The 12,090-nt window shown below is 42.5% G+C and overlaps 1 protein-coding gene across 1 annotated transcript; it reads right to left on the bottom strand.

Moving 5' to 3' along the window:
• Positions 1 to 4,489: 4,489 nt before the first annotated feature.
• LOC142467715 (G-protein coupled receptor 83-like) lies at positions 4,490 to 11,747 on the bottom strand. The gene is made up of 4 exons (XM_075573630.1): positions 10,884 to 11,747; positions 7,876 to 8,001; positions 6,697 to 6,830; positions 4,490 to 5,622 (listed from the first exon to the last, which is right to left on the bottom strand). The coding sequence occupies exons 1-4, from the start codon at positions 11,262 to 11,264 to the stop codon at positions 5,001 to 5,003; spliced, it is 1,263 nt and encodes a 420-aa protein (XP_075429745.1). The 5' UTR covers positions 11,265 to 11,747; the 3' UTR covers positions 4,490 to 5,000.
• Between the last annotated feature and the right edge of the window lie 343 nt (positions 11,748 to 12,090).

Below are 12,090 nucleotides of genomic sequence, written 5' to 3'. Positions count from 1 at the left end.
GAGGTCTATTCTTCAACTGCTTGGAGAGCTCTGAGCGCTCTCATTTAATCCGAGAAAGCTCTTATATTCGTCCATCATCCGGTATCAAAAGCTTCAACGAATCTACACTTTTCCAGCACCGACCCAGCTACGGGGACATTGAACTCCGGACAATATACACGCACACAACACCGAATCCGCCGTGGCGGACATTGCTAGCGCTGGGTACAGCAGCGCTCTGAGTGTTTTATATGTGAAAACGGTCCGGGGAGAGTCTGAGACTAATCCAGAAGGTATGCACCTGAAGTGAGACCAGATTGTATTAACCCCTTAACTTTCAGCCATACAATTCAGGGCTCTCTTGCAGCAAAAAGATTAAGCCTGGTGCCAATGGATGGACTGAGGTGCTACGTGCTTAGAATGGATGTTTATTCTCATAGTGCTGCTGATTACATTGAGTATTGTTAAATCCTGTGTTGCAAAGTAAGCAGAAATGGTGTTTTGATAACAGGCCTGTAAAATGTTCTGCAGAAATGTTAGAAGGAAATACATTTCCCAGAGAGTGGCACAGCATCGCCAGGCATGAAAACACATAGCTGTTATCATTAAGTAAATGTCTCAAAATGACAGTGGTGCTGAATCTGAATTTCCTGCATTTTCCGGCAGCAAATCACTAATTTATGTAAAATAACATTTTTCAGGATACATTTGTCTGCATTTGCAGTCTGGGAAATGACATGAGATCAGTTCTAGTCTATTACACACCTACACAACCACACACACTGTCCGCATCTAACACTACACATATACACACTGTGACAACCACAGCTGTTTCTTGTTCTTGCTGGGCATCAGGTTCCATCCAGACTGGCTGTTTTGAGTTAAATAACGCCAATATGGTCTTTTTAAGTAGGACTGATTTTTTGTATTCTGTGTTTGTTGCTGAGATTTTGTTTCAAGTGCTTGAGCTACTGTCTTATCTCAGCGTGGAACAGTCACATTCACAGAGAGCGAGAGAGAAGCCTCTATCTCGTGAAAACAGCAATATCAGAGACACAGTCTGATCAGACACAGCAAAGGGAGAGATTAATAACCATGCACGTTCACTCCGACTGCCAAGCATTCTGGGCAGTGAAGCAGTGTATCTCTTAGCATCGGATATACATGGAACCACGTGATTAACCTGAGCCATGTAATATCTACTCCGCCATCTTTAGCTCAGTCTCTGTAGGAGAAAATTCAAATATATGTAGAGTGGGTGCTCCAGTGATAGTGGAATATCCGAACATTGTCATCAATAATTAATCATATATAGGACTCATGAATATGACTCTAGTATGGAGTGGGTATAGTATGAAATGATGTGTGAGTAACCAGCCAGTAATGAATAGTACCTCTCCTGAAGGGAACAATCAAAAATGCTGGTCTTCACCTTGATGTATCCTCTTGGGAGATAACATAACAAAAACTGGTGCTCATCCAAGTCCATAATTCACAATATTTGATATCTTGAATAAATCTTACCCACTCCTTGAGCCTTAATGAGCCTGTAATGGTGTGTCCAGCCGCTGATGAGGAAATCCAATGGTAGAAAAAAGGAGAAAGCGTTACACCTCCTTTGGGTGATGCTTTGCACTGAATAAATATATTTTTTACTTTTATACCAGCTGACTCCCGGGCAGTGCGCTGCTTTCTCCTTTTTTCTACCATCTGTCTCTGCAGTATCAGTAAGCACTGCAAACTGATAGATTATCAGCCCTATAGCGAGCATGTGTGGAAATCAGTCTCCACAGAAAGAAACGGCCGCGGAAAGATGGTGATGATAATAGTATTATTCCGCATGGTCATTGGCGCGGGCGGCATGCTGCTGTGGGGGGGTTGGGTCCCTAACGGTTCATTCTGAAGATGCTAATTTCGTTTTTTGTGTACATACAACTTTAAGATGGTGGCCGACCCGCTAAAAATAGGATTCCACTTCTTTAATAAAGAAACACAAAAAGCAACATGAGAATGGACGGGAATTTCCCTTGTGTTTTTGGTTCTAACATTTTTTTGTTTAGTTTTGCTGGGTACTGATCGATGAAGATACTTTGACACTGTTATTTAAATAATAATAAGAATCACTTCTCAAGCTCTCACCCACAAAAAATAAGATTTCACCGTGGGAATCCTGTGTTAAAATCTCAAACCCTTTGCTGGGACTGAGGGAATCTGCGTCCCACTGCGTGAGAACCAAAGGAGTAACACTAACTTAATAATAGTTTTTCATTTATAGCGCTGGCATTACACACAGTGCTGTACATAGAATATTTGCAGGCACAAATCTCTGCCCTGTAGAGCTTACAATCTATTTTTGGTGCCTGAGGCACAGGGAGACAAAGTGACTAGCCCAAGGTCACAAGGAGCTGAGACCGGGAATTGAACCAAGCTCCCTGCTTCACACTCACTGCCAGCCAGTGTCTTTACTCACTGAGTCACTCCCTCTCCTGCTTCACACTCACTGCAAGCCAGTGTCTTTACTCACTGAGTCACTCCCTCTCCTGCTTCACACTCACTGCCAGTCAGTGTCTTTACTCACTGAGCTGCTCCTTCTCCTGCTTCACACTCACTGCCAGCCAGTGTCTTTACTCACTGAGCTGCTCCTTCTCCCAGGCTCCCCTGCTTCACACTCAGTGCCATTGTTCTCAGAATCAGTGTCTTTACTCACTGAGCCACTGATTCAGATAAGTCCTGTTTTCCAATAAGTGAAAATTACGCCACATAAGTGAGATTTAGTTATATTCACTATAAAGTTAATATGATGGTTTCATTCACCTTATATTAGCTCTAAATGAGTGGAACCAGGTGAGTGAGATTCACTTCAAATTAGATAAAGTTCATTGCAAATAGTTGCAGTAAAATTATCTGACTTCAAATGTACAGGTAGTTTCCAATGCACAGGTAGCTTCCAATGCACAGAGGAGCTGACATAAGGAAAAGGATGGCTGTGTTCTGGGAGAAAGACAAAAGGGGACCAGACCCCTATGCCTGGACCCTCAAGCAGACACCTACTCAGAACCCCTCTGACCTGAAGGGCCACCTGCGTTAAGGTACCGCTGAGACTTTGGGGTGAAAAGTGGTTAAGGGGCTTCCCCCCCCTAGCCTTGCAGAGAGGCTGGATAAGTAAATTAGTCCTTACACAGGGATAGGTGTTTATTGTTTTATATATATTTTTGTTTGCTGTATTGTTTACAGGAACAGGCAATAAAGCCTTATTTTAACTTCACCTTAAAAACAGTCTCTATTGCATGCCTCTGCACATGTCTCTTACACTACCAATGCACAGGTAGCTTCCAATGCACAGGTAGCTTCCAATGCACAGGTAGCTTCAAATGCACAGGTAGCTTCAAATGCACAGGTAGCTTCCAATGCACAGGTAGCTTCCAATGCACATGTACCTACAAATGCACAGGTAGCTTCCAATGCACAGGTAGCTTCCAATGCACAGGTAGCTTCAAATGCACATGTACCTACAAATGCACAGGTACTGTAGCTTCCAATGCACATGTACCTACAAATGCACAGGTACTGTAGCTTCCAATGCACATGTACACAGTACCAATAAATGCACAGGTAGCTTCCAATGGGTGATACTAAATTCCAGTTTGTGACACTAACTTTAAATGAGTCACACAGTGTCATCAGGGTGATGACAAAAACTATAGATTTATTTCTCAGGATTTTATTTTATTAACCCAGATTAAAAAGCTATCTCCCTCCCCACAGAGGAATGATTTACTTGTACATAGGAATTTACATTCCAGCCACGATTTTAAGGCAAGGCTGTGACAGAGAAATCAATGAAGAAATACTGACGCCGCGTCTAATCTCAGGTGAAAAAGGGAAAATATCTGAGATCCTTTTTAGTCTAACCCATTGAATTGTGTGTCGGTGAGACGGGAGATGTGAGAAGCGCACAGAATGCGTCAGTGAGTCCGGAGATGTGAGCAGCGCACAGAAAGCATCAGTGAGCCAGAGATGTGAGCGACGCACAGAAAGCGTCAGTGAGTCTGGACATGTGAGCGGTGCACAGAGAGCGTCAGTGAGTCTGATGTGAGCGGCGCAGAGAAAGCAAACAGCATCTTTTTCTTTTAGATTCTTTACCTCATTTCCACAGTCTGCCCCCCACAACCTTACAGGCACCCCCCCCCCTCTCTATTGCAATATGGAGAGAATGGCTCCTTTGTGACGTGTGATGGTTTAAAGAAAACTGTGTCTGAACTCTTCTAAAATGAAGTCAAAATATATTTTTTACCAATCTTGAACAGGTTTAGAATTCCTTGAAATGAGGCACAGGCACGCCCGAAGACTTATCGAAAACTGGCCAGAGAATGCCCTAGATTATCCCCCTGTACCCTACATTTCCACTTACCCTTTCTTATAGATTGTAAGCTTCTTGGGGCAGGACGCGCCTTACTCACTGTAACAATGTAAGTTTTACATTTGTTCTTTTATTGTTTTTGTTCTCCAACCCTATTGCACTGCGCTACGGAATCTGTTGGAGCATTATAAATATAATAATAATAACAACAATAATCAGTCCAGTTCGAGCCAGGCCTGTTTGTTGAACGCTGTCCCGTGAGAATTGTGGGTTCGGCGCACTTCTGGCGTTTGGACACATAACATAGACAGCTAATAGCTGATCATTTAAAAAACGGTCAGAATAAAAAAAAAATGTCAATCAACAATGTGGCAACTGTTCCTTTTCCCTTCCTGGTGAAACTGTGCAAGGAAATGTCCACCCACTTCCACTAGTGATTGTCTTTTCTCTTCCCACGTAGTCATCTTTTCCCCATTTTTATTATGACATGGAATAAACATGTCGGAGTGTGGCATGGGAGTCCACTTTCCCATGACTGTAAGAACTTTGCTTTACCGGGCCGCTGTTTTGAATGACCCCCGTCCTATCGTCTTTTACTCCTTTGATACTCCTTTGCTGCCCCCCGTCATCCCAGGGGTTCCACTTGCACTGCAGGGCCTCTTCAGCTCACTGTGACAATGGGCTCCACGCTGGACATGTCGGTCCTCCCTGAGTTAATGTTAGTGGCTGAGCCAGCACTCTGGGAGCCGTTACCTGGCTTAAAGTGACTGTTCTCTGTCCAGGCGTGTCGGAAGGGGGGTGTGACGGATTGCAGAGCATGGCTCTGCGCTGGGCTCCTTCTCCGGCACACACACAGCAGAGCTTTGAGCTCTGAGCGGAAGCTCTTGTTCAGCCAGCAGTAGATGAACGGGTTGTAGCATGTGCTGCTCATGGCGAACCAGTGGAAAGCGAAGTACAAGGCATTGTTGCTGCTGATGACTTTGCTGGACATCAGGACCAGGTAACAGTTCAACGGGAACCAACAGACGGCAAAAACTACCACCACTAACATCAGCATCTTCAGGGTCATCTTCTTCTTCCTCCGATGTGCGTAGTATTGCTCCATGGTAATGTCCCCGATGGCGTTCCTCAGCCACAGCTTTTTGGCCACCATGGTGTAGGTGATGGAAATGACGATCAAGGGCAAGACGTACAGGAGCACAAGTGTGGCAAGGTCCAGGTACTTCCAAAAGAGGTCAGCTGGGTGCGGGAAGCTAGGAAGACAGACCATCCGCACTGTGTTTCTGCACAAGAAAGAAAGAGGCTGTGTTAGATCAAATGCTATTTGGACAATGAGCCAAATGTGTTAGCTTGGAACAATGGAGAATTTATTTATTTATAAAATATATTACCAGGAAGTAATACACTGAGAGTTACCTCTCGTTTTCAAGTATGTCCTGGGCACAGAGTTAAGACAAATAATACATGGTTACAAATACAGTTAAATGAACAGGGTATACATTATATACAAGACATTGCAGGCACAGTTAAAGAAAATATATATTATGGGCGTATGAAACAGTTACAGACCAGATTAAAATGTGAGACAGCCTTAGATTTGAAAGAACTTAAACTGGTGATGGATGTGAGAGTCTTTGGTAGGTTGTTCCAGTTTTGGGGTGCACGGTAAGATACAAATGTACATCAAGTGTATCAGTAAGGTGACACACTGATAGAAACGTATCAATCTTCATACCCCATTGAACAAACCGCTTTGTAGTAAAAGCACCAGCTTTGAAGTGAACCCAGTTTGAATCCCAGTGTCAACTCTCTTTGAGATCTTGGGCTAATTCCCTTATCTCCCTGTGCCATAGGCCCCTACACATGGTAAATTCTTCAGGGCAGTGACTCATTGTGCCTGCAGACTTATAGATACAGCTCTTTCAGCTCTACATGGGACTCATGTTTACACGATGTTAAGGTGACGGACTGAAGCATGTTACAGGGAAAGCGTGGAGTTTGGACAAGAGGTCAGGCTCTGAAGCCGGAGTGTGAGTGTGAGCAATTTCTTAAACCCCAAATGGACAGCACCTTTGTGGGGAAGTTTCCCAGCAGAGGTGACAGTGGCTAAAACAATAAGTTAATTCTGAAAGTGTTTGGACTGACCATACAATGATACGTTAAATATAGGCAGAAGTCAGGGGAACAAATGCAATCTGAGACATCTGTCTGCATTATGAGGAGACTCTAACCCAGGCATGATGACTTTATGAGTGGTACAAAGAGTCATATGATAGGGTGTTTGTTACCTTGCACATTCAGTCTTATGTCTCTAAACAATGATGCTGTAAAAAAGCAATGGAGCCTGGTCCACTTACCCAATGTAAAACTCTTCTAGCTTCTGATAGACGGCATGTGGCAGTGAGAAGCCGCTGGCCATGAACCAGATGACAATGATGCAGATGATGCCTTTAACAGTGGACATCCTGGGTTTCAATGGATGCATGATAACCTGAGCAGGAAGGATACATGTGTTGGAACCTCCTAGTGCACAACCACTTCTGTGAGATATGAGTGCTGTTAAAAATGAGTGCTGAAAGTGTGATGGTAAATTGAATGTAGTACACTGGCTAACATTGTTCCTACAACCTGTGATCAGGTGGTAACACTAAGACTAGGTCACCTTCAAGACACTCTAGTTCAACCACTGTGGGTAGCAGTAACACCTGAGTAATTGCTTACTTAGTAACTATCAATCTAATCCATTCCCAATTATTAGGAGGGTATTATCTGAGCTGGAAAATACTTTTCAGATACAATACTAACAGGTCTAGCAGGCGTGTAGGCAACATGCTCAAAACTGCCAACCCTTCATTGCGGCATTACTGAAAAAGTACTCCCTCTATCATTACTGAAAAAGTACTCCCTCCTCTATCATTACTGAAAAAGTACTCCCTCCTCTATCATTACTGAAAAAGTACTCCCTCTATCATTACTGAAAAAGTACTCCCTCCTCTATCATTACTGAAAAAGTACTCCCTCCTCTATCATTACTGAAAAGGTACTCTCTCCTCTATCATTACTGAAAAAGTACTCTCTCCTCTATCATTACTGAAAAAGTACTCTCTCCTCTATCATTACTGAAAAAGTACTCTCTCCTCTATCACTGTTCTGCTTTTTTCTAACTTGAACCCCGTATGTCCTTGTACATAAAGTAGGACTAAGGTCAAATAAGTCACCATTCATTTGTACCTAATTACATTGTCCAGCAATAGACACGTGCAATAAATAAATGGTATCCTCATTACCAACAGACCAGGCAGGATTTGAAAATAAATTATTTGCAAGCAAAATAAAACGATAACCCCATAACCTCTGTCAAATTGTAAATACTGAAATAGTGCTATGTTTTATTGTGCACACCTTGCAAACAGGTGCTCTGGGTTAGCTCCTATGTTTATTTTCCATGAAAACAATGGGAAATAGTAATTGATAAATGCCAGCCTTGGATAAGTTCTCATGCAGGAGGCTGAGAGCTGGATCCTGAGTCTGCTCACCTGGTGTCTGTCCAGAGCAATAGCCGTGAGGGTCAGCACGGACACATGGACAGAGCAGTACTGGACATAGCGGCTTAAGTGGCACATGAGCTTCCCAAACACCCAGGTACTGCTTACAAAACGGACCTGAGGAGAGAGCAAGGAGAGTAACAATGATTAATATATCATACAGTATATTATGTGTTACTGTATATTATAACAACACAAAAAAACAACGTGGAGCTGAAGTCACTAATAAATCAGTATCAAGACAATAATGGAGGTAAATTTATTTATATACAATATCAGAATGTAATCACAGCAAAAAATGTCAACATTATTACAGATAATTGCAATTTAAGCAATCAAAAAATAGACACCAAATGTATTATAATATAGACAAGAAATACAATCAATATGTGAAAATAACTTAACTTCACCAGAAATATAAATCAAGTTCTAGGCTGACAAAGGAGACTCCATGTTTCGTGCTGCGAAGCCTCCTTTTAAGGAGACATCTTCTGAGTGTTGGTTACTTTACATATAATACTATTTATATTTGTGTCTATATTGTATTTATTCCTCTTACCCAGTAGAGGGGTTTGAGTGGGTACTCATTCTTATTCATGTAAAGTGCATATTATTACACACTCTCTATCACTTTCCAGATCAATTGTTAGATGTTATAATTTCCAAAATCATATCCTGAGATTTTGCCAAAGTCCTTTGATTCTCCCCTCTTCCCCTTGTATAGCGCTGACACTGTATGCAGTGCTGTACATAGAATTTTTGCACGCACTGCCCCCTCCCCCAGATCCAGTGAGAATTTTTTTCAGTTCCACTTTGGTGACATTTTGGTTCATTTATGAAATAAAAGCTCTTGCATTTTCAACGTCAATATATTAATACCTTTGGGATTGTTGAGACACCACCTGGCATCTCAATGTAAAAGTCATTCTGACATTACAAAGTTATTAATAGGCATTAAGGATGCAAATTAGCATGAGCATGGCCCAATGACAGTTAAAGGATACATTGTAGCTACCACGTGGATAGGATACCCTGTACAAACTGACCTATTCAATGCAAAGAGATCTAGATATTGCACGTGTGAATATCTCCCACTTCTCACATGATTTCTCACATATTTTGAAAGAAAATCACACACGTCAATATTTTGCTAAAGTGTCAGGGACAATGAGTCTGATTAAAAGAAACCCCCTTTCTTGAAGGTAGTGTACATACTCCTAAAGTTCCCCTAACATGATATAACACTTGCAGTGTGACACTCACTCACTTGCTCGATTTAAAGTTTAGGAAAAGTAAAATAATTTTGAGTAATTTGACCAAACAGTTTTTGAATCACTAAAGATAAGTCATATTCACAGTTACACGCAAATGTGTTTCAGCTCTTCACTTCATAGCTACACTACATGGTGTTTTGCACAATACATACTGTATGCTGTTCTGTAATGCACATTAATAATTTGTTATAGACCAATATGAGAATTTCATTCAGACTTCCCTGGTGTCCAATACATCTATAAAAAAAACTCCACTAAAAAGCATCATAATCTGCAACATAATATCATTTTCTCCTGCACTAACATGGCTAGTGTACCCCTAAACTGCGTATTACACCGGAAACACTGCATAGGATTTCTATTTGAACACGATTGGCCCATAGTCACTTAATGGTGCTAATCTTTAACGGATTTGAATGGGAGTTAGGGTCTGCTAAAGTGTAGCCCCCTTAGTGAATATGGTCCATTGATCCAGAGAAAAAAGAAAGAAATGTCACATAGATCAATCTTATACGAATGTTAGTGGGGGTAACACGCGTTAAACCGGGGGGGGGAGGGTGAACTACCAGATCTGTCAAAGAAAATGGAAATATTTTACAAAATAAAGCTTGTGCTGCCTTGAAAACTCCTGGACATCAGCTTTTATGTAGTCACATACCAGACACAATATAATATGCATAATAAGCACACAGAGACAGCTTGGCAAATGGAAATATCTGCATAACAATATGGGAATACTGTCAAGAGAGAAACACGCTTACTAAATGTATCTTGTATAGGAAACACACATTAAGAACAGAGATGTGGGTATATAGCCTTCCTGCTCCCTGTTCCTGTATACTCAAATCACTTTGACAGAGCAAAAGACCCAAGGGCACCCACGAGGATCTCCTAGAAGATGAAATCCAGTATTATTATACAATTCGTCACACGCTCTTTGCAAGGGAGTTACAAAGAATCAGTGCTCCTGGGCTGATGTATCGGGGACTTCTTACAGAAGGGCAGTAACAGAGTTACAGAGAACTCCCTCCCCCAGAATAGAGAGATACAGAAAAGGGAGAGACACAGGAAAGAAAGAGGCAAGGCTTCTTATATTCCCATAAGCAGAACATAACAGGCTGTCTTCTGTAATACCGTATGGTGCTTGCTGTCTGGAGTAGAAGCACAAAGATCTAACAGCAAGGGGAGAGATGGTAAAGGGGACTGCTGCTTCCTGCTGCTTCCTGCGGCTTGTGATGATTAGCCACCCTCCTGTATATATGTTATTACTGGAGAAGAATGGACTGGCATAAAAGGCATCTGGACAGTGAATCTACAGCCCACAGACACATCAATTAGACAAGGCTTTCCCAATCACAAGATGCACATTCCAACACCACTGCAGGACAATCTCCTTAACTGGAGATCATGAGACAATCTCCTTAACTGGAGCCAAGTGGCAATGATGTGAGCGATTATCAGAAGGTAGCATGACTGCTTTTATATGTAAAGGCTTTTTTAAAAAAAAAACCTTTTGCAAGAAGCTGGCAGTAAGGTTTCCTTCTCTAATGCATTGCTGGACTCTCTACCACTAATGGGATTTGTATTATTATTATTATTATTATTATTATTATTATTATCTTGAAACAATGTCAATGACCAACAAGGGTGGGGGAGGCACAGGTTGGTGTTTAAACTGCTGACAGGGTGGGACAAACAAAGGAGAACCCCCCAGCACTGTCTCACCAAAGTGAAAGGGGTGTTGAGCAGGGTGATCATGATATCTGCCACTGCCAGGTTGACAATGAAGAGGCTGGTGGCAGACTGCATCCTCTTGTTCTTGATGACAACGTGACACACCAAGATATTCCCAAACAGAGAGATGACAATGATCACTGAGTAGGCGACGATGAGCAGGGCTTTGACCGTGGAGCTCTGTGACTCCGCTTCATACTTGGTGTTGTTCTCAAAGTCTCCAATGTCCTCAATATTTAGGTCCCCGTCGAAGAAGGAGGAGATGTTGGGGAAGCCATACGGGGCAGAGTAGATGCCAGAGGTGTTCAACGCATCAGTTCTCCTGAAGGGCTTGGAAGGGTAAGGTAAGGAGAACCACATGTGCCTGGTCATGTTTAGTGCATGGGGGTTCCCCAATGGATAAATCTCACCGAACCGCAGCAAACCTGGTCCCAATAAAACGCCTCAATCTTCTCTGCCTGGTTAGGGAGATGTAGATCAACTGAAGACAAAACCAAGTTGATGGAAAACGTTGCTGTCCGCCCCTTGTCCTCCAGCCTCTTGGTAACTAGATGGTCAGTCTCTGGTTGTCCTCACTTTCATCGCTTCTTGTCTTGTGATTGAGCATCCTGGTGTTGGAGGATCCATCTGTCCTGCAAGTTACTCCAAAGTTCCCAAATAGTTTCTCAGCTCCTACGGATCTATTTCTCTGCTCCTGTCTTCCCACCTGCAGGGGCCACCACAGCTCACCCTACTACACAAACCTCTAGGACAAGAGCAGGCTCCAGGAAGTGAGAGACTGATGAGTGCAGTGATTGCCAGTCTTTCTGTCTCTATACAAGGTGGGTGCCCTGCTTATTCGTGGGGACTGGGTGCTGGCTTCCACACTTTATAGGGAGCAGAGAAGGTGACATGTAGGATGTGTCACTTACTGCAGCCAATAGTCTCTCTTCTGCATTGACTAGGCGTTGCTTCCCACAATGTGTCATGTGGAGCAGTTATTGTTATGAGATGTGCGTCCTTACTTACACACTAGGCGAGATTTTTACATTGTAGAATTGCCATTGTTTGTTCTGACTCCAGAAATGGTCTTACTATTATTCTGTATGATCTCCGCCGCTTATGATGAATACACATTAGACCCCTGCCTGTTCTTCACAGCAAGTCTCATGTAATAGGCTATTTATGTCATGGGATCAGACCCGGACCCATTAGAGGA

The sequence above is a fragment of the Ascaphus truei genome, chromosome 16, assembly GCF_040206685.1.
Source record: "Ascaphus truei isolate aAscTru1 chromosome 16, aAscTru1.hap1, whole genome shotgun sequence".
Classification (NCBI taxonomy): Eukaryota; Metazoa; Chordata; class Amphibia; order Anura; family Ascaphidae; genus Ascaphus; species Ascaphus truei.
Note: the sequence above shows the minus strand (reverse complement) of the source record. Positions and strands in the feature narration are given on the sequence as shown.

Bases quoted from the DNA above. Each gene is read 5' to 3' on its own strand.
- LOC142467715 (XM_075573630.1), bottom strand. From the start codon at position 11,264: ATGACCAGGCACATGTGGTTCTCCTTACCTTACCCTTCCAAGCCCTTC. The intron at 8,002-10,883 runs GTGAGACAGTGC...CTCTCTCCTCAG, and splicing joins TCAACACCCCTTTCACTTTG to GTCCGTTTTGTAAGCAGTAC. The intron at 5,623-6,696 runs GTAAGTGGACCA...TTTCTTGTGCAG, and splicing joins CTAGAAGAGTTTTACATTGG to AAACACAGTGCGGATGGTCT.